This window comes from Rhea pennata, chromosome 3, assembly GCF_028389875.1.
Source record: "Rhea pennata isolate bPtePen1 chromosome 3, bPtePen1.pri, whole genome shotgun sequence".
Taxonomy (NCBI): Eukaryota; Metazoa; Chordata; class Aves; order Rheiformes; family Rheidae; genus Rhea; species Rhea pennata.
In genome coordinates, this window is record NC_084665.1 from 48,466,976 (window position 1) to 48,489,635 (window position 22,660).

General features: G+C 37.3%; 1 protein-coding gene across 1 annotated transcript in view; it reads left to right on the forward strand.

Moving 5' to 3' along the window:
• The window catches only part of DISC1 (DISC1 scaffold protein), a 201,882-nt gene that overhangs the window by 162,395 nt on the left and 16,827 nt on the right, over nt 1-22,660 (forward strand). Inside the window, exon 11 of the mRNA XM_062573048.1 lies at nt 20,864-21,101. Coding sequence (XP_062429032.1) covers nt 20,864-21,101 — 238 coding nt within the window. The remainder of the gene's footprint in view (nt 1-20,863; nt 21,102-22,660) is intronic.

Sequence of the window (22,660 nt, forward strand, 5' to 3'; positions counted from 1 at the left end):
TCTCCAGATGAACATATCATTTTGCTAGGAAATGTTTCAGATAGAAGCAACGTGCGTTCAAAACCCTTCAATTTAAGGTATACCTTCAACATAAGGTAGAAGTGTTAGAAATGTAGTTTTTTTAACACCTTTATCATAAGAATTAGTGAAGAAAATTCAGACCAAAGCAGGTTTAGTGAAGATTAAAGGTAAAAATCTTACCTATTTTATCTATTTTTTAAAAAATTGTCTCCCTTTTTTTGTTTATTTTCTTAAATAAAGTGTAATTTGGAATAAATTCCTCTTGCCATCCACTAGCTCATTCCCTAGAATCAATGTCTGTCTGTCTGTCCTCCTCTTCCTCCTTTTTGTTAACCAATATACAGTACTTTTGACTGCAACCTACAAAATGTGCTTTTTCTTAGGTAGCTTTAACAGGATGTTAATCTTTTGGATTAAGAACTATACTCTTCAACAGTCTTGCACCCACAGAAAGAAAAATGAAAAATACACATTGAGAAGAAAAGAAATTTGTTCGGTATCAATTTTATGCAGTAATTTCACCCAAAGGAGGGTTAACTACCTATTAAAAATACTGATGAACATCTTGTTAAAATATAAGGATAAATAAAGTGGATTCACATCTGTGGAGGACGGTATCTATCAAGAGGAAAAAAATAGATAACATGGTTAATTATCCTGCCTGATGCCACATTTCAGTTCACCAATATACTTTAAACGACTCAGTTTACAGAATAAAACACTAACTTTTATTTTATTTATTGACGTTATAAATACTGCTACCATCTCTTTCACTGTAAACACTGCAAATTGCTTCCCTCTGTTAGTAAACAAGTTATATACACAAGTGGCCTGAGTTAGGATTGTGGAGCTGTGTTCAGTGAGGAGATATGTCTGTATGAGTGTACTAGGTGATGAGCTGAAGTTAGCTGTCTAAGGTTCCTTACACTTAAGTGTTTTAAACATTACTTCATAGAAGTTGTTTACTCTAGCTGTCTATCTCACTGAAGGTCAACTGAGCATCTTCTTGTGGGACCCTTGTTCTTCCACAGAAAATGTTTCTTGATCTCACTTCTTTCCACTCCATGTGAAGACTCCACTGTGGGCCTTTATCATAGAATCATAGAATCAATAAGGTTGGAAGGGACCTCTGGAGATCATCTAGTCCGACCTCCCCGCTCAGCAGGGTCACCTAGAGCATGTTAGACAGGGTTGCATCCAGGTGGGCCTTGAATATCTCCAGAGAAGGAGACTCCACAACAATCGCTAAAAGGAGATTTTAATGATCCAAATCTTTGAAGAACTACCAAGTTCTGTCATAAGTGATCTTAAGTCATGTGCCTATTTGTAAATAGTTGAAGGTCATAAGCTGAGCACAGGAAAGAGAGCTATAAAGCTGTAAAAGGAGAAGATTTAGATTGAAACTTCATGCTTAAATGTCGTCTCCAAAAGCAATACTTAGGCATCTAAATAAAAGTGGCCAGATTTTGCTTGATGCAGGGTAACTGCAAAGCCCTTTTAAAATCAATGGAGTTGAAGGATGAATATCAAGTCACATTTGTTTAGGTATTTAAATATGGGAATCTAAGTGTAGACTTAGGGACTATAAATACTGAGCTGATTTTGAAGGTATCCATAAAGTCACCTGCCTTTTAAATAGGTAAGAAACTTTAAATATGTATTTCTATATGAAAATCATCATTATTTAAACTTACCTATCTCCCAGTGAAAGCCATGAGAAGTGAGTAAATATGTCTGTTACTTTTCACATACCCCCTGTATCTCATTAAATCTCTGCCCTACCTTCAATCTATTTCCCTTCCATCACACAGAGTTTGTGAGAATGCATCTGCATAAAAAGATTGATCTGTGTGAGAACTGTATTTAATAGTTGGAGGAGCCCAAAGAAACATGGACCAAGGCAGAATTTTAAAATTATCATTCAGAATGTTGCTCTTGCATAAGATAGTAAATGTTCCACAGAAAATACAGTTGTCTTATGAAGTGCTGTGCAAATTCAGTTACATTGCTAAAATACGCAGCAAAAGAATTTAGTTCTTTCAGTTCAGTCTTACCTTTGGAGACACTGCTAATGTTCTTGCAATATTGTAGAGAAATCAGACATTTTATTCAACATATAAGAGAGGCTTTTATACTAAAGCAAAATAAGATCATTAATGATGCAAATCAGCTTGATCAGATTTAGGGTGAGATAACAATGCTCTATATTTCAGGCTTCCATCTGCTAAGTATCTGGAGAAACATATTTGGAATGCATTGCCCTTGTGAAACATATTAGAAACTGATAATCTGTGAGAGTTTGCACTTTTAAGCAGATGGAGTAAATGTTCCAAGAGTGTGTCATGTGAAGACTTCTTATTTGTGTGTTTTGAATTGTGACATTTGCCATCTAACAACTGGGTTTTATAGTATACTAAATATTTTTTGGGTGGCATTGCACATTAACATGAAAGTTATGACTGAAGCATAGCCTGAGTAATTAATCACAGATGTGACAGATATGCAATGAAGGAACATTTCCCAAGAGAAAATACATCATGAGGGGGAAAGAGGCAGAGAGCAAATAAAATATGAGGAGAACCCAAAGATCTAGGGACCATCACTTGCCCTTTTACTCGCATTCAGGATTTGGGAGCCAGGAGTGTCATGGAAGATGGAACTCTGCATCAGCAGAAATGCCAGAAGGAGCTGGGTTCTTCATTAGTTTTAAAATTAGGCTTTTAAACCTTTCTTAAGGCTGTCATGGTTTCCTATAGTAAGGTGAAGTTCCTACACCCACCTAGTCTTGTGTATCCACTCAGAGCTCTGTTTTAACTCTGACAGTGCCTTTGAAGAGCAGTCTAATATCCAAGCCTATGAGTATAAATTTGCAATTACCACGTATTTTAATGCAAAGCCGCACTCTCACAGTCTACAGGCTCTTATCTGTAAGGGTAAATTTTCATCTTGAGCTGTTGATGTCCAGTATATCACTGTATAGAAAGCCTCATGTCTGCTAGGGAAGAATTGCTGTGGTAAAGCTGCTGAGTAAGGTCCTTGAAAAGCTTTTCTCCCTCCTATATACAGCAGTGGAGACAAACTTGGGAGTGCCATAAAGCCTGTAGTAATTTTTGTGTAACCCATGACTTGCTTGAGTTGCACTGAGGGCTGTTTCAACTGGTGGCAGTATCTCAGTAGTGCACAGATTGGACTGAAATGCCATCTTTGCCCATCTTTTGCTAAGACTGTGACTTCACTGCTCATCCAGGAGAGCATGCAATCTCATCCTTTGCTTTAAAATGATCTGATTTTATTTTGCTTACTAACAGTTCTGTTGCAGTAGTGTTAAATGCAGGCTAGGCAAAACGCTAGGTACTTCTAGTGACTCATTTAATCCTGTTTTTCTTTCCAGCTGGTCCAAGTCATACACAGTTGTGAGAACATTAGCTCCGAAATTGTGAGCAGCAGACAGTTTACATGTGATGATGCATTCCTTTATATCTCCTAGCCCACATGATGATGGGTTCTAAATCGATTATCACAACTGCCTCAGGCTAGAAACATTTTTTTTTGTACCAGCTGATGTAAAGATGACATTTCTTAAGCTGAGGGAATTTAGTGGGATTGTTCGGTACCCTAGGCCTCAAAAGATTCTTCTGCGACTTCCATTCATCACAAAAACAGGGCTTTTTAGTTGCTTTTTCTAATTCCCAGGGAGTAATCATGAAATTATTTTGGGACAATCATATTTTTTAAGAATAACTGGTGGCAATTTCAAAAAGCTGCATAATTGAGCTATTTTCTGTGCTATTCTGCAAAAACAGGAAAATAAATATGCCTGCTAGTAAGATGTAATAGTGCAATAATTGATTGCACTTTGCCGTTTATGATCTTTGAATGATACAACACCTTGTAACTTTGCAAATGTATGCAAAGCTTTTCTTCTTTAATTGATTCCCATTTGTAATTTGTCTTGGTTTATTTTCTATTGAACAATGATTGTTTTTATTTTAAAAGTGGCTTTTGTCACCTCATGGATGCGCAGTATAGGAAATGTAGTAAAATCTTATTATGGTATAAGGTGTGCTCATTTGTATAGCTCATCATTCAATGAAGCATGAAGGGAATTTTGTATGTTTAGGACGACTTGCTTATGCTGGCATTTACTGAAAAAGCAGACTCTTAGCCCCAAGCTTGTTTAACCTGATCTCATACATCTGTAAGTGATTTTTTTTTTTTTTAAGGCATTCAATCGAGTGTCACTTGACTAGTTCAGAACAAATGTGACTATAACCTGGTTGCAGCTTCAGATTCTGGTGCTGAGTCATTTCAGGTATCATGGAAAATCAACAGAGGAAAAAAGCAATATCGTGGAGGTATTAAGAAGTTGTTAGAGACTTTGGCTCTTGAGTGCAACTCTTGTTTCCGCTATGAAAGTTCATTTACTAAAATACAAATTAAATAATTCATTGAAATAATTTCATGGAGAGGGGAGTGCAAGTACTTCCTTCTGTGCTTGGAAAGGGTCATTTATGGTAGCTTTCTGCTGAAGCAGGAAGAGCTTTATACAGCCAGCAAACTAACTAGGCTAGTGTCACCATCCAATTTGAATAAATGAAAGTAGCCAGATTTGCCTGAATGGCTTCATGAGACCAGGATTCACAAACCTGGTACAGAGGCACGTTAGCTGAGTTGTTTGCTTTCATGGCTGTCCTTGGCTGCTCTTCAGTGAGTCTATGCCAGAGAGCAAAATACCTTGTGGCATAAGGGTACGTCTGCCTGCCCCAGAGCTGTGACCTCCATATGGAAGCAATGAAACTGGTCAATGGTCAGGTGTAGCCAAAGAAGTCCTGCTGCTCATAGACCATGTCAGGCACCTCCAATCTAGCTGCTCCCTGCAGTTTACTTATGATGAACTTACTGGATTAAAGCAACAGGAGCTTCATGGCACTGGTGTGTGTGGAAAGTGAGATTCCTTCTACCTCCTGCCTGTTGCATCCAACCTTACCTATGTTGCAAATAGATGGATGGGAGGGATTGAGGGAAGAATGTGAATGTTTCTTATGCTTTTCTTTTCAGATCATATATTTGTTTCTTCATCCTTGGAGGTACTTTACCTTTCATACTGTCCGCCTAGCAGTGGGAGGAATGGGAGATTTATCATGCCACAATACCTGAGGTATTTCACACTATCTGGGAACTTGCTTCCAAGCTGCTAGACAAGGCACATATTTTCATTTCAAGTTCACCTTTTGCAAGTATGGGACAGAAAGCCCTGGATTCTGTATGCTAAAGGCAGAATTATTTCTAAAGATACATGTACTTGCTTACTCTGAAGCTCAGAGCACATTAAAAAGACTGAGTGCACTTGTGCCTGGATAGCTCTTTATCTGATAACTCCTATCTTTATTTTCTTTTTCTCTTTTTTTAAATAATATTGACTACGTAGAAGAAATGTTTCATTTCCCACAGCAATTATTTTCCCATATTCTCAAGCTGTTGCTTACGAGTGATCCTTATCAACCTGAAAAAGAGCCTATCGATGTCAGCAAAATCATTGCCTGCTCTTGAAGTAAAGGACTGCAGGACTAGATCCTTTGTGACTATCTTAAATATTGAAAATCTGTAACGTAGTTAGCAGTCAATGCTATTGAAAGTGGATGTGGTTAATAACTGGTCATTTGCAAAATCAAGAGGAATTTGCACACTTCTGTACACATCTGAAGGCATTCTGCTCCAAACATATTTTCCTGTTCTTTATAGTAAAACAGTCTGTTTTGAACATATTGTGCAGTGTTATGCTACTGATGGGCTCCCCGAAAATCTCCAGAGAGCAACAACAACAAAAACCTAGTATGGCTTCAGCAGCATTTAAAAGGCACTGCAGTGTCACTAAACTCACATGGGGATGATTGAACACTTTTCTTTGGTGAATCAGTTCTCTTCATTTTGAATGATGCATCTTCTTTATTGTTGTTGTCTTATTCTTCAGTTTACTTAAGAGACACTGTCATAAAAACAGGATTATTGTTTCTTAAATGCCCATGTTTTCCTGATGCTCTTTTCCAGCCTGAAAAAAAAACTCATTACCCTTATTTGCTGTGGAAAGGTTATGTTATCATGAACTGAAGGATTATCACTTCAGCTACATTATTGGTTGCAGAATTTAGGAACTTAGGAACAAAAATAGTGTTTTGAATACTATTATTTTGAATAGATTTCTTTAGGGGAGAGAAAATTTGGGAAAGACAGCACATATTTGCAAAGTTGCTTCCATTCACTGTTCATAAACAAGTATTCAAGCTTCTTTGTTATCCAACAGGTCTCTTGTATTAGTAATATTGTAGTGAGGGAAAGTTGACTCACTCAAATATTCTTGAATAAAATGAGTTGTGAATAATGCAGTTTAAACTAACAAGCATGCTAGTTAATAACTTATAGTTAACTGTATTGGCCCAACCTTATTTAGGAGATACATCTTCGATTTTGAATAGTTTAGAAAACTTAATGATAGTGAATCCAATTAACAGAGAATCAAACATTAAATATCCTTTCTTACTTTTTTTTCCCATGCTTTAAACATGTGCTTTTTTGTTTGCTGTTCCACATTTTTAACATTCTATCTTGAAGATAGCATTCCTAGAGAGAGAACTTTCTGATTCTCCTCCTTGTCTATATTTTGTTTTTTCCCTCCCGTTTTTTTCCACTTATCTCATTTCTGCTTTTAAAATTTTCTTCTCACCTTCTTTGTTTTGTTTCCCCATTTATTTCTTTAGCAAACTTATTTTTTATATGTCCTCTCTGTGTCATACTGAGGAGAAAAAATGCTGAATAGTGGGAATGTAAAAATGCACTTGATTCATGAAAAACTGAATCTCATCCTTAAAACCCAGCAGATTAATTTTCTAGGTATCTCAGACTGGATGAGCACAGTGCAGATTCTCATTAAACACCCTTACTGTCTTTACAATCACTGGCAATATATCTGTAATATCCTGCCAGCGTATAGTATCTTAGAAATTCATAGTAAATTTATATTCAGATAGCCTCACCAGAAATTTGATGGCATTACTTTGTGAAAACAGATTAGCCTGGATTAGCCTGGAGAAAAGGGGAGAACCATTGCTGTTCTTTCTGTTTCTGGATGTAGAAAGCATAGCTAAGACCTGCAAAGTGTGGAAACAAAAATTGTGTCTCTGAATGTGCGGGGCAAGAGAGAAGCTTTCATGGCCAGTGGTTGTCTGGGGGAAGGAGCCACACCAGGGCTTTTATTTTGCCCCTTTAAGCTCTGTTGGAGCATAATTATTACACCAATATTTATTGTACCCTGAACATGTTTTTATGAATGTTTAACTTCTATCTAAAATAGTAAAAAGTAGAGAAGAATACGAGAACTGCAAATTTAGCTTTTTATTTTTGGCAGTTCTTCCAGTTTAGGAACGTTGGGTCACAGATATTGATTTTGCTTTTTTTTTTTTTTTTTAATGCTAGATGGAGGGACAGTGGTACATGTGACAGTATTGTTTTTTGAGGAAAAGTAGGGGAAAGCTCTATTCTTTTTAAATCTAATCTCAGCATTGAGACAAGACCTTTTTAGAAGCAAAAAGGAGGTTAGGTTTGGGGCCAGTTGTGAACGTCTTTTAAAACGTTAGAAAAAGCAACGTAGACAGTCACACAGCCTTTAGTAACTCTCTATGCTATTAACTCAGATTTCATTCTGGCTTTTTCTAAGTTACTGAACCTAACTTATCTCCTAAGATGAATTAACAGTGCAGCATTGCCAAAGACTATGTAACAAAAGATTTTGCTGCTCATTCATAAAAAAGCCTATTCCCCCCTAACCAGGTTCTTTGTCTTCCATTCATTTTACACTTAGCGTAGCAAAAATCATCAGAGGGCAAGGTTGTCTCTTGCTGAAAAAGAAAACATGCTGAAAGTTCACAGCCTTTCTGGATGGTTAGTAGTTACGATTTTGTTACGATCTTTTCTTATTCGGTATGCCTTTCTTACACTGCGTTCTTCTGGAGCTGGTCAGTCATGCTTGTGAAGCTACAGTTCAACAGTCTGCTGAAGCTCATTAATGTCATGACAGTCCTCTCTGCTGCAAACTCTGACCTCATCAAGAACAAATAATTCTGCATTATTTTGATGCTTTGATGTACTGAAGTTTCCCTATTTTGAAGCAGACTTAATATTTTCTATTATTTTTTTCACTCATTTGTTCTCTTCCCTGTTTCCTCAACTCTCTCTATTTGATTGAATTATATGAATTTTACGGAGCACTTGAAATTCAAACACACTGAGTCTTTTTCTTTGCTAACCAGTGATACTCATGAATGCAGATGAAAATTTCATTCTGTGAAAGCAGAATGCTTTCTCATTTTTTCTAGGTGTGTCTTCCTGGTTACATTTCTTCTGTACTGCTTTGTCTGAGACTAAATGAAGAAGAGTTGTGCTCTGAAGCACCTTCAAGCCTATTAACTAAAGCAAATGCTTAAAGTATCATGCCCCTTAAATGGCTGCTGTTCAAATTTCTCCTGGGAAGGGCAGGAATCAGATGTTTTACAATGATCCTTATTTTCCTTTTTTCTTTTTACTTAATCTTCACTTCAAAACTTTGCTTATTTGCCATGTCTAAATGCAGCTGCTTGAATAGGGTAAGGACAGTAGGAACGAGCTTGATTGTGATTGAAGAAGAGGAATAATTTGAGTAATTACACAACTTCAAACAGAAATGTATTTTATGATTTAAAAGGTAAATTTTATTTAAACAAGCATATTGGCCAGATACTCATGTTGTGGGATGACTGTGGCAACTGAAGTCTGGTACGCCACAACACAGCAGCTATTTTTCTACAGCTGATTAAGGAAAACATTCATTAATATATTAAGGAATGTGATTAATCTCAGTTATACTTGATTCCTCCTCCCTGAGAAGAGACAGTGTGGCATTTTGATCTAGATGTCTGTAAATTTTTTTCTTGTAGAAGTCTATGCTGTTTTATGTTTGTGTTAATGAAGGGAAAGTTGAAGCAATGAGCTTGGTGATTTGTTTTTAATAGTCTTCTATTTCATATGCAAAGATGTTTTGGCTGTGGGCAAGAGAAGTCCACTGTGCTTCAAAAAGAGTGTGTTCAGCCACTGATTTTATCTTCACATTTCAGATGAAGTTAAGGTTCAAGACCTTATAGATTATTCTGCAATGTCTGGGAAGCTCATTTAGGAAATACAGGATGTATTTGCTATGTGCTATAGCTGCTGAGGAGTTATCTTTAGGTGTTCTGTCAAGCTAAAGGACAATGGCTTCCTCTTCCTATGCAGATAATGGAAAAAATATGTGTAATTGATGCCAGGGTATCACCTGCTAGCATATGAGAGACTCTTGAACAACAGGACATGCTAGCATTACTTGCAGATGCTTTTAGGTGAGAGCAGATTGTCAGTTTGTAGGTACTCTAGAAATTAGAGACTGAGTTTAGTTGGTATAAGGAATAGTAGGAAATAATTGCCTGCTTTAGCACGAGGCTGTTTTCAGTGACTTTTGTGGAACTTCCCGTCTTGCATTTTTAGTGAGATAACTGTGAGTGCTTGCTGGCTGCGAGCTCTTCAAAGTGCTTCTCTTTGCCCATCACCAGCACCCCCTGTGCCTTGCCTAGTACTGCTCAGCTGTCTTATCTCTGTGAGGTGATCTCATGCTAACCTTGCCCTATCTTAATTGTGGAAAAGAGAGGGGAGAGATACACAAAGCTTTTTGTAACCTCCTATCCACAGAGTTAAGCTGAATCTCTCTTACCGTGTCCCTTAGAGGCCGCACGTAGATGAATAGACAGAAGTGGATATTGCCCCTGTTTTGGGGTGTGTGCCTCCAGGCAAGACTTAAAACAGGTCTGTGCATTTCTCGGAAGCTTTGTCATCTCTCTCAAAGAAAATTGTCATCGACAGTAGTAATGAGTGTAGAGAGATCAAGGAAGATGAGGATGGATGTCTGACATCATCTGCTTGCTATTCAGCAGTACTGCTAACTCATCCTATTCTATGTTTGGACAATACTTTGCACAAAGTCCCGATCAGCCCTTTAGATGCAAGTGTCATAAAAACTATGTAAGTAGAAAATAAAATATCACCACCTGCATAGCCTATATATGAAGATGTAGGATAGTTCTATCTTGCATGTAACTAGGGCAGTCTTTGCCACCAGCATTTGGAAGCATTCATTACTTAATATCCTTACTGCTGGGAAGGTGCTCTGCCGGTCTTGGAAGCCGTGCAGGCAAGTTAAGAGGCATGCTGTCATCAGAAGTGCAAAGTAGCCAGGGTTTGTTGTAGTTAACAGGGTCCAGTCAGGGAGGATCAGTAGACCCTGCTCTTTCTCTCTTGCTCACTTTCAGCCAAAACAGGATTTGGCTCTTGACCTGCTTTGACCATGTGGGTACAGTGGGTCAAATGGTGCTCTCGGACGTGTCAGAGGAATTCCGTCACCGTACTGCTATTGACATCAGTATTTGGCCAACTTTCTCATTTTTTCCAGGTGTGTCTTCCTGGTTACAAATGTTGGATTTTAAGGTACATTCCTACATGGTGAGAGTGTACTATTCCTTCTGCTAGTGTCTCTTCTAAAAGGATTCTTTGTCCTGTTTTTCCTTTTTTTTTTCATTACATATGCTTAATTCCTGCTCAGTCAGCAGTAGACAACATGACTCACATTCCCAAATTCGCTTGCCACTTGTATTCTAAATCTGCTGTCCTTCTGGAGAGAGAATGCATTATAAGCTGTGGGTTTGTCTACCGGAGAACAGAGGCGAGTAAAAATAATAATAATAATAATGATCACCATAGGAGTTTCATATTTATGTTTCATAACACTTGTGCTCAGAGACTGTAATCAACAATAAGAGATCCGGCTCATTACGCTAATTGGTTTGTGGTAGGAATGCTCTCTTCTGTTGCTGTAAATAGAGCTGCTCTTGCAACGGTGCTGAGCTTTGACAGCTGAGAATGTGGCCTCCGCGCAAATGCTGTGTTGTCTTCCTGTAATACCTGCGGAGACAAATGTGTTTTCTTGGACTAGAACTAGCAGTGACTTTGAAAGCTGCTGAATTTCTTCAGTTTCAGTGGGAGTCACTAGAAGTTAAGTCCGTTATGAGGACCAAGCTTGTGATAGTATTTAGACCTAGTGAAGGTCAAGCATTTGAACAGAACTGAGATGAATGTATAGATCCTGAGATGCATGCTTTCCAAAATCGGGGCCTAATTTATGCATCTCCTGTAAATCTGATTTTGGATCTGGTATTCAATAGTGCAGAAAGGATCTCATTCTAGCATATCCCATCCAGTCAGAAAAACCCGGCAGCTTAATGACATTCTGGGGCTTTGTTGTTACTGCGGGAGCCAAAGGCAGCAGGAGGCAGACTGAGTTATCAGTGTTAGTACCAAATTTGAAGGTATTTTATCAGATTATGAATGAGGTGAATGATAAACTATGGTTGAGAAAGTGGCTTTATGTGGACTGTTTAATAAGAGGAATCCCCTGGTAGCTTTCTGCTCATCTATCACAGTTAAGCTTTTTGCTCTTAGAATAGATTATTTACAATAGATGTTCCAGTGGAGTTAGGAGTAGCAAGGATAGGACCATTACTCTGTTCCTTTGCTTGAGAGAGGTAAACAGTCCTGAAAGAAGGCAGTAAATTTTTACATTGTGGATTAGGTAATATAGTAAACTGTACAGTAAATGTAGGAACTAAATTGAGTAGTAGGTTCTTACTACAAGGTGCCTTCCCTATTCTCTCGTAAATTAGTTAACTTCCTCTGTTTGACATGTCGGTTCCATTCCTGCATCCACTTTGCATTAGGAATCAGAGTGAAAACCATCAGCTGCAGCAGTCTGTTGTTTTGTGTTTCCAGTGGAGATAATTTAAGTATAACGCAGTGACATAGAATATTGATACCAAAATGACAGGCCATGGTTAAAGTTTTGTGCCAAATAAAACAAATGGCTGGCAGATTGAAGAGAAAGCAACAAAAATACTGTTCAGTATTGCATGGTATCTTGTTTTTTACTAACTTTAATCAAATGTCCGTTATTTGTTTTAAGCACTAGAAAAATTGATTTTCCTCATCATTTTGAACAGGCCTGTCAGTGAAGAAAGAACAGTTATAAAATATATGCATTTCTCATAAGATATAAGGCCTTAATTCTTCCCTTAAGATGTTGATATCAGTTTTGCCTTCTGTTGGTGAGGGAAAGAGTTCATAATTATTATTCCCAGGTTATTTTTAGATTTCAGTTTAAATTCTAACCCTTTAATATCTTGGATGCAATAGGTGATATTTTTCTAGAGTAGAAGAAAATGTGGATAAGCACTGTAGTTGATAGGCTTAATTCTTTTTTTTTTCTTTCTTTTTTTTTTACATTTGGCAGAAAATATTGTCAGACATTTATGTTTCTCTGTTTACTGCGATCACTGTGAGGGTCGAATGCTTTAAAATCAATATTACTTTTTTTGTTAACCTCTTTTTATGCAAAATTCTGAACGTGTTTGTGGGAAGGAAATTTATAATAAGTGTTTTATAAAGTCAGTTCAAGTTAGCTTCTGAAAGGTCTGAGAAAATTCCTTTGGAGTCTTAGTCTACCTGTCATCATAGAATGCATTTATGCAAATTTTCTTGATTATATATTTAGTAGAATAATTGGTGTTATTTTAAATATAGATAGATAGATATACATACATACACACACACACATACATGCAAAATGCCAAAGACTTATTTAAAATACTAATGTGGGAAGGTAACTACTCTTCATGGGAGAAATATTTTGACATGATATATTTAATTTGTTTTTTAGAGAGTGGAATTTATGTGAGAGGGTACCACTTAAGTCTGTTCATCAATTTTTAACGCACAGTTATTGCTGTAAAATATAATGCATTATTGCTGTAAAATATAGTGCAAATAAAATGGTCATAAGTGAAAATCTAGAGAACTGAAGAGAAAAGTAGAATTCTGGAAGAAGATCAGAAATACTGGTCCAACTTGCAGTCGGCTTTGTACAGTGGTTCACTCCAGCCCTCCCCACTTAATGCATCTTGACTTGGACACTAAAGCTTGCATTTTCAATAGTGCATATCTCAGCTGCTGGTAGAAGTTATTCAGCTAAAAGTACGAAGTGAAAAACTGCCTAGTATTCACAGCTTACCTTTGTTTACCCTGCTTTGGCAATTTGCACATTTAAAAATTCTGTCCTTAATTTTGTAGCACTGTGAAATATGTAACAGATGTGGTATAATGTGTACTAATATATTAAATATCACTACTAATATATTAAAGGGAAAGCATTTATTCAGGTTAAAAGGCGTTTTTTATCTTTATATGTGTACATCTTCATATACATTGATATTGTAAAGCGCTTTGCAAGAAGATAAAAGATTTCAATTAAAAATTGTTTAGAAGTAGCACATGATAGATCTAAATGGAAGTTGTGTAGTTTAGATGTTATCAGCAAATTAGTTCTGTAATACAATCTACATTTATTTTGTGCACATTCTTTCAAAGAGTCTTTATCTCAAAGTGTATATATATATATATGTAATATGTGTGTGTGTGTGTATATATATAGATATATACACATACATACATAGATATATACACAGCTACCACAAAATGCCAGTGTTAATTGCTAGATAAAAGCAAAGGGAAGAAGAAAACAGAGGCAGAGAAGAAAAAGGCATGTTTTCATCTGGAAGATATGTAATGACTTGTGGAGATTGTCTCTGCCAGCCAAACTTGCAGAAAGCAATGCTCTCCAAGGAGTGAAAGTTCAGAGATGGGCAAGGAGAGATTTGAAAGAAGCCAGGTCCAGGAAGCAGACAGCAGCAGACTGAAATAGTCTGTGCATCATTCGAGTAGGTGTGTTCCAGTGTGGCATTTTTCCTTCAGAAGTGAAGTGGTTACTCTTCAGCTCCATTCTGTAAGAGTTTTTATACTGGGCCTTGGGTAGCTACTGTGTTAAAAAATCCCATTCTGAGACATTTAATAGCACTGTCAATGGGGTGCTAAACTGGCCAATAAGAACCATTTATGGCATGAGCGTATCGTAAAAAGTTGATATTCTTCCTGTTTTCTCTCAATGTGCAAGGCCTGTGTGTTTGCTGCTATTTGAGGTTCTGCACTTACACTTCGCTTAGACTCTTCTGAAATCGAGGGAGGTGGGAAAGGAAGGGATCAAACTGTTGCTGCTCTTTTTACTCACAAAGCCAAGAAGAAAGAGCTCCTAACCCCAACATGATTTAAAAGATTGCAGTGTTAGTTTTCCCTAGCAATGGTGTAGAGGTTAGATCACTTAAAAAGGATGCAGGAGACTTGACTCCCCGTGTTCTGCCTAGCACATCTCCATGTACTCTACTCTACCAGGCCCCTCAGCAGAGGAGAGCAGAGTGCCATAACCACCAGTTTGGGAATGATCTTGTTTGGGGGCTCTATTCACCTCTTTCCTCAAATCTGTTCCTCTTTGCACGTGTGTCTCTGCTCCTGGGATGCTGTAGAAAGCAGAGCCACTGCTATCTCCTCTTCTTGCAGCTGCATGTAGTGGCCTTATCTGTGTGCTGCGCTATCCTGTCCTGTCTGGGTGTGCCAGTTGCCTCTTGGATAGGGCTGTTGTGCAGAGAACCTGTCTGTGGTTCGTAAGGCTTAGATATTAGAAAAGGCATCCTAGAGCAAAATTTTAGGTGGCAAAAGTGTAGGAGTCTGGAAGTTAGATGGGGCCTCTGAGGATTGCTTTCCTGGGCTTTGGTGGTTCTGGCCCAGAATGTTTTTCAGTACCTCATTAAAGATAGTGGTTAATGGGAGTCAGCTGTGTCTCAGATGGGTAAGTGTTTTTAGTGAAGAATAATGCTTGGTAGTCTGCTTGGTACTTTTGTAAGAGTGAAGGCAAGGTCAGAGAAGCAGAATCACGTGCCAGAGAAACATCACAACTTCATACCTCGCCGTGAAGTTTTAGGTAATCTTTAAGGCAAGTGTTAGAGTAGGTTGTTTTCTGAGACAGGAGTATGGAATTTCCTAACCTACTTACTGGGAGTCCTGTTTTTCTGTGGAGAAGTGCAATAACCATGCTGACCAGCAAACAAGCCTTTTGCTGAGCTTTGAAAGAAGGAAGTAGCAAAAGTAAGTCTTTAGTGCACTGGAAAAGAAACACCTGATCAAAACAATATGAAGTGAGTTCATGAGGTTTCCATTCCAGCTGCTGAGGAAATGGAGAGAAGAGACATAATACAAGGAATTGAATTGTGAAATTGAGATGCTATGACTAGTGTGCATAAAAGGGGTGCACAGGATTAGAGAAAATTTCAGGAAGAAAAAAAACATAGTTTTGATTTCAGATGTTCTAAAGAGATAACTCTCTTGAGTGCAGCAGAGAAAAAAAATGTCTTGCCATTTAGACAGAGTCCAAGTTTTCTTCATTCTTTTTCCTGCCTCTTCTTTATGTTCACCAGCTGACACTTGTGATCTAATGAGCCTTAGCTGCATCTTCTCCCTTACCAGTATTGCATCTGAACACCAGCCAGAGAGGGAAAACATGGTTGTGTCTCTTCTTCCTTAGATCCTCATGTGACCCACAGATAAGATAGAAACCTGAAATCTTTAGTTGGTTTGATTAGTTATAGGTGTCTTTAAAAAGGGCCAGAATAACAGGACAAACATTAAGGATCAAGAACAAATCAGTCTGAAAATCTTATAATATAAAGGAAAGAAAAGAAATGCATTCTTGAAGCTGTAAATAATTTTTAAATATAAGCAGAGCTATTAATGCATAACTCTGAATTAATATGATAAATTAAATTAGAGCTGTGGGTTTCTATAAGCAGTGTAGTAATATGGTTGTCTTCCTTCCTCTAGTTCCCCTTCAATTAAGTATTATTGCTCTATACTTTATTTCCTTCAGATGCCTCCCTGCCTGCATAGCTGTTGCCTTAAGAAGTAAACAAAGATACAACATAGACTTAGAGCAAGAAGAGCCAGTCCTTTCCCTGCAGTGCAAATTATAAATAGAAGTGAGCAACTAAATTGCAGAGAAACTTTCCTTAGCTTGTACTTATGATCAGCAAAGCCTGTACTTGATCAAGAAAGTATGAGATATAGAGAATCAAAGACTTTATTCTCATTCCCATTTTTTGTAAACCTTGCAACTTTCTGATCATTTGAATTGTTGTAATGAAAATCCCTGTTGTTTCTACCTGACCACTTTTATGGTGTTTTGGTTGCTTTCTTGTCAGAGAAAACTGCCATTAGTGTCAGTGAATGCAGTGTTTGAACAGGTGTCCCAGGTACTAGAAAAGGTAAGTACATGTCTTCCTGAATCTGTACCTTAGTGTGGATCACCTATTAGAAGGAAGTTATCTAGGATATTTCTTTTCAGTGATGATTAAACTTCCCTCATAACTTAGCTTTTGCTTATGTACTTTCCTGTAGGCATCTTACTATGTAGCCTTTTAACTTCAGCTTTCTCTCTTAGCTTTCAAGATGTGGTTTCTTAAAGGGATTTCCTTTAGCTGTCCTTAAAATAAGCAATATCTTCCACAAACACACAGTATGTTGACCCCAGGGTGTTAATAAACCACTTTTAACAGCTCACTCACCAAAGCACATCCCTAAGAATGAGAGATGATGAGATTTACAAGTAGTGACATCTCCTTGTATTGCTTCTGGTTTGCTTTTGAGGAGACTTTGAGGGGAGAGTTTGGTAAGGTTTAATATAAAGTCTTTTGGCTATTTTTACACAGACATGTTTTCATTTAGGCTGTACTGTTCAGGAACTGAATGTGCCTTTTGTATATCTGCAGAGCCTACAAAAGGAAAGTTGTGTTCTCAGAGTTCCAGTTAGCAGTATAAATAGCTTTAGAATAATATTCTGCTGAGAGCTGCATAAAGAGCCCCCGTTGATATCTCTGGGAAGCCTGTGAAAAGCCTGAGGAGCAATGTCCTTTAGACTGCAAGAAGGACAGAGAAACTGCTTGTTAGATACAACTTTCCACATGAATTTGACCCAAGATTGCATGTAGATTGAAGATATCCTCTAGTTTCCTATAACCTTTGGTATCCTGTATAGTTCCCTGGAAAGCTATTCTTGGCTGCCACTGCCTACTTCAGACTTGGTAAAAGCATCTGCAAATACAGTTTCAACTGTCACCTTCTGAAGAGGACTCAAAGATAGACTTCTCTATTTCACATTCAGTTCCTCTTGTTTATAAGCAATTCTCTTTTTCTGACAGCCCTTTAATCATCATCAAGTTGACCTAATCCAAAATTATCCCTGCTACTTCATCTTTTTGCTGCTCTGGATGTCCCAACCATTGTTTAAGTCAACTTGGCCCTGCCCTTGTAGATTCTTTCTGTGTAGCATCCTTGAGATAAGACCTGTCCTATCTATCCATCTGGCTAAAAAATTACTCAGTTTCTAACAGTCTTGCATGTCAGTTACTTCAACATCCATTTCCCTGGCCTTGACTTGACGAAGGCAATCTTGCCTTTCTTTGTCTGTTCAAAGTGCTGCTGCTATTAAAATGAATGCTCTTTTTCTCTCTTTTTCTTAATTTTATGCTGTTGACCATTTCACCTTTCTTTTTGCATTTCTCCATTGATTTCCTCTGTTCTTTCACTCACACATAGTTTTCAGTGCCAAGGCTGTGCACAACCTCTTCCCATCTTTTCAGTCCTTTTTTTTTTTTTTTTAATATCAATAATATCAAAAGACTGACTTCCATCTCCAGATGCAACACCACTGTAGTATTCATCATTTTTCATTACATTTCTATACTTGCATTTTTTTGCCTTTCTTGTATGGTTCCTTTGTGGAGGAATGGAGCTCTTAGACAGCAACAGACCATTTCGTTGGCCTCTTGCAAATCCTTAAAATTCTCATTCATTGTGATACCTCTGTGAACATGACAGTGGTTAGACTGATTAATTACTGATGTAACTAATTAAACTGTTGTACTGTTACTAATGGGCTGTGTTCAGTCCACTGATGTATCAGTGTTTCTTTTTATGTTCCTATCTGTATCTAGCTTTCATTGCTTCTTTTAATCTTAAATAAAAGTCCTTTTAAGAAAAGGACTGTCATGATTGGTTTGGTGTTTGTACAAAACCTAGCACTTTAGATTCCTGAGCACCCTGGTGCTAAGAAGTTTGAAATCATTAGGTAATTAAGGTGTGCTCAGTGTGCTTTATTATTGTTGTGTCTAAACAAATAGTTAATGATTTGTGATATGTTGTAGGTCGCAACAGATTGCTCCCGGCACCTTTGTTGAGTGTACCACGTATATCGTTTTGTCATGCCTAGAGAGGCATGTAACATCTAGAGTCTGGTGCATCATAAAAAATATTTAAATTTAGGAATAATATAAAATCTGACCCAATCTTGACACACAATTTTGAAAAGGTGCATACCTGAAAATTTGCTGTGTTGAACATAGGCATCCATATACTACTTTTGGCTTCACAGTGACTGCACTTTTAGTGTGGATTGAGCATGTGTAAAGCAAACTCTTTAATTCAGTTCAGCTTGATTTTATGAAAAATGAAAAGATTTTGCATATTGGGGACAATAAAAATTTTTAATAATTATTTGTATATGTTTTGTGTCAGTTGCATGTGTTTTTGTATCAATTACTTTCAGCTTTCAAATTACTTTAATTTAAAAAATGTATTTCAAAAATGTTTCTATGCACTCAGTAACTTCAAAATAAAAGCTAAAAAGTCCTTGGGCTTAGAATATCCAGATGTATGTAAATTTGCTGATTTCAATTTAAAAGTTAAGCAGTGCCATATGTGTTAAGATGCATACTTAGTATCTTAGCTTAAGATATATTAGATTTTTACTGGTATTGTAATTAAAAAAAAAAAAAAAAAAAAAAAAAAAAAAAAAAAGATGTCCTTACAATAAAAGCAAGCTATTAGAGGCACATTCAGTAACTACTGTTTACTAAAACAGGTGTAAAACTTGGACAGAGTCGAAAGCATATTGACCACAGAGCTGAGTCATGGCTGAATAAATGCAGCCCAGACAGCACTACTCTATGCTTTTATACATGCTGTTTATCTTCTCCACTGTGAATACTACATGTATTGCTCTGTCCTAGTTTTGTCAATAGAGCTCTTCATTAAGTTGAACAGCCAAAACAAGCTATCCACTGGAAATTATCATTTAGGTTTATAGCATGTTTTCTGAGCATTTTTAATACGCCTATATATATGCATATAGCTGCAAACAAACTTGCAAAAAACAAGTAAATGGGCTTATGTATATCTGCAGGGAAGTGTTTTGGCTGTATAACTATGATGATGTGACTGACAAGTACAGAAACAGTGGGGGTTATTTAATTTTTGTGGCTTGATAAGTGCTGCCTGGCTGGAACATAGAATTTTAATCGAGTGAAGATTTTTTTCCTTTCTAATTAGCGATACTGTGAACTCCTTGGGGGAGTCCAATTTGTGGACTTCATGCTGCACTTTACCTTCAATAAGCAATGGTACTGACTGTAAGCATGGTAAAGTAGCTCAGCTTCTGGAGCTTAATTTTGTTCTCAATCTCAAAATACTTCTGTCTGAATTTTATAGCTTGGCATCCCATGTTTGTAGAGTAAGAAGGTACCTTTGTTGGATTAATGAATTCATTGTGAGCAATGCAGCTCTTTTATCCGGTGCTCAGAATAAAAGATAATCTAGTATTTAATTTAGTCAGAAAAGTTAAAATCGAATAGCTATTTTCCTTCTTTTAGTCACTTATAATTGCCTACTATTATGTAGCAAATGATATAATTTGAAGAGAGAGAAAAAGTATTGCAGTTACTAGATATTAGTATGCAAAGCTGTCTGGAAGTTGGTATTGCCACAGGAATCAGCACTTCTGAGTGCTACTCCAGGCTCTGCCACTGACCAGTTGTATCTTAGCACACAGCTTAACCTTTTGGTTCCTTAGAGACATTATGCATTAAATGGAGATGTGACTGCATCCCTTAAAAGCAGTGTGATGTTAGTATTCAGTGTCTTATTCGGCAAAACTGTCTATGCCTAGAATTCTCTTTTACTTCAGCTGAAAATATTTACTTGGACGGTTTTCAGGACTAGTACTTGTAACATACTTGGACATCTCTGAGAGATGATCAGTGCGTTAAAAGTGCTAAGAAGTTTGTATTTTGAATTTCCTAGTGCTTTTGGATTTTCCTCCGTGGGGTAACAAGGTGGAAAGAAGAAAGCACTTCAGAGAGAGATAAGGAGAATACTCAGAATATATATGAAAAGTGGAAGACTAAAGGAAAGGAAGAATACTGCTGGTTAATCTAATTTGATTCATGAGAGTTGAAACATGGACATTTCAGTCAAACAAGGAATTTAGAAGTCACATTATCTATTTTTTGAAAACCAGAACTGATTTAATACAGTAAATAGTTGGATTGCTCATACATTGTCTTCTACAAGAAATTTAGAAAAAACTACTTCAAGATGATGGACCTATATATGTGATAGAAAGAGGAAAGCTCTGATTTTTCTTACAAAACTTTTGATTTCAGTCAAAGCAGAATGTCATATGTAGCCAGTGTATGGGGTACAATTGTAAACAGCATCTTATGAAAAGGATTTTCGTAATGAAATCTGCTTTATGATAGTGCCATCATTTTACTAGTCTTCTAGCCATTAGTCATTAGCTTGAAATTGCTTGTGATATCTCTGTGAAAATGTTTGAGCTACTTGTGTATTTTTCTTGTTTTCATTTTCCTATCTAATCACAAGGAATCACTCCAAAAGTTACTTAAAATAGCAACTATTCTCCTTGAACTGCAGATTTATTTTCTTTTGGCTTTTATTTCAGCTGTGGGAGCCAGCTGCTCCAGAGAGTGTGGGAAGCTGATTTGGAGGCCTGTCAGCTGTTGATCCAAGGGTTTCAATTGAAAGAAACCAGTTGCTGTGTTTTTGAGGAAGAGGAGAACCAAATGGATGAGATGGAGATGACTGCTGATGGCCCTTCTGATTCTGAAAGAAGAAAAGAAAGTCATTTTCCGAAGAGCACAGAGTGGGGCACATGCCTCAAGCACAGTGGACAAAAAGAGGTATTTGAAATACTCTACAGCTGGATTTCAAGTGACACTGTTGTTCTTCGTTTTGAGAGGAGGAGTTAAACCTTGGTGAAGGGTCAACAGAGCAGGTTAAGAATGAACTTAACATTTGGCCTCCAATGTATGGAGCATGAATAAAATAGCTTATTAGCTATTTCCTTTCACTAGTCTTTTTAAAATGTGGAAATTATTCCACAATAAATACACAGCAATAAATACACAAAATATGTCTGGATTTAAAGGAAAAACTAGTCTCCTAAGATTATTGAAGTATTTAATGCAAATTACTGTCAGCAGTTTCACTCTGGGTTAGTTCTGCTGACTTGTTAGCCTGGATCTATATTAGCTGAAGGGGGGAGACAGAAAGTTTCCCTACCCTAGTGAAATGGTCAAAGTCTTCCTTGCTCAGATGCTGGCAGCTTTCCAGCATGCATCCAATATTAAAAGGAGAAAAACATCAGGAGGTTTAAAGGGTTTGACATATTTCTTCTAAGTTTTGGTGTTCTGCCCTGGAATGCCTTCCTTGCTTAAATAATTACAGCTACCTAATAATCTTTTACCTGCATTGTCAAGATAAACAAGCTATTGTATTCTTACAAAATGCTTTTTCACACAGGGTGAAAAACTGTATCACCCAACAGCACCATCGTGATGAAAATGCCCTCTAACGGGAGTTGTCAGTTTGATTACCTTGGAATTTCGTTGACAAAAATTAAAAGTGTGCTTAGTGGCACATGGTGTTAACAGCCACAGAACGGTGCACTACATTGAAAACTGATACCTAATTTTGTGTTTTTACTGACTGAGACTTAGCAGAAGGCAGGCCATTACCTTATGGTAAAATCCCTTCGTATTAGTAAAATCCTATTTTTAAGTTGGACTTCAGTAGTATTTGCAGGCTTTTTTGGGGAAAAACAGTTTACAAACTGACTTTTGTAGAGGCATTTTTATTGGTAAGGGCCAGCTGTGGCTTTAGGTTTTTTTTTCATCCCTCGTTTTTTTTCCTGATATTCTTGGTGAGTCCCCTGAAGCAATATGGATAATTCTGTTGCTTATGGAAAGCTGAGCTCCTCTATCAAAAGTGCAGCTGAGAAGCTCTGCAGAGTTTGGAGTTACATGACTGTTTCTGTAGCACTCTGAGGTTTGTCCAGTAGATGACCCATTTCACCACTGCCAATCTGCATCAGTTCTGTGGAAATAAACATTTTTATCCTAGAATGACATTTAGGTAACTGAAGTGAGGTGGCTTTTGGCTCTGAAGGGAGGCCCTGAAACCAAAAGGACAGGTTCCCCGTGGGTTTAGTGGAAGAGAAAGGCATATTTGCAGCACTTGCAACACCCCTATTAAGCTCGTCTTTTTGAACTTCCCTTTTTGATCATTTCTTCTCTGTCGCTCTATCTGTCAAGTATCGGGAGAATTTTGGGCCTTGTAGTACGAATGCCTTTGCCCAGAATCTGGCCTATGCATCCTGAATAAACATGATTTTGAGAATATGCCAAAATCTATTTAGAAGCTGATGTGTAAATCTGAACATGAAAATGCCAAACAGTGA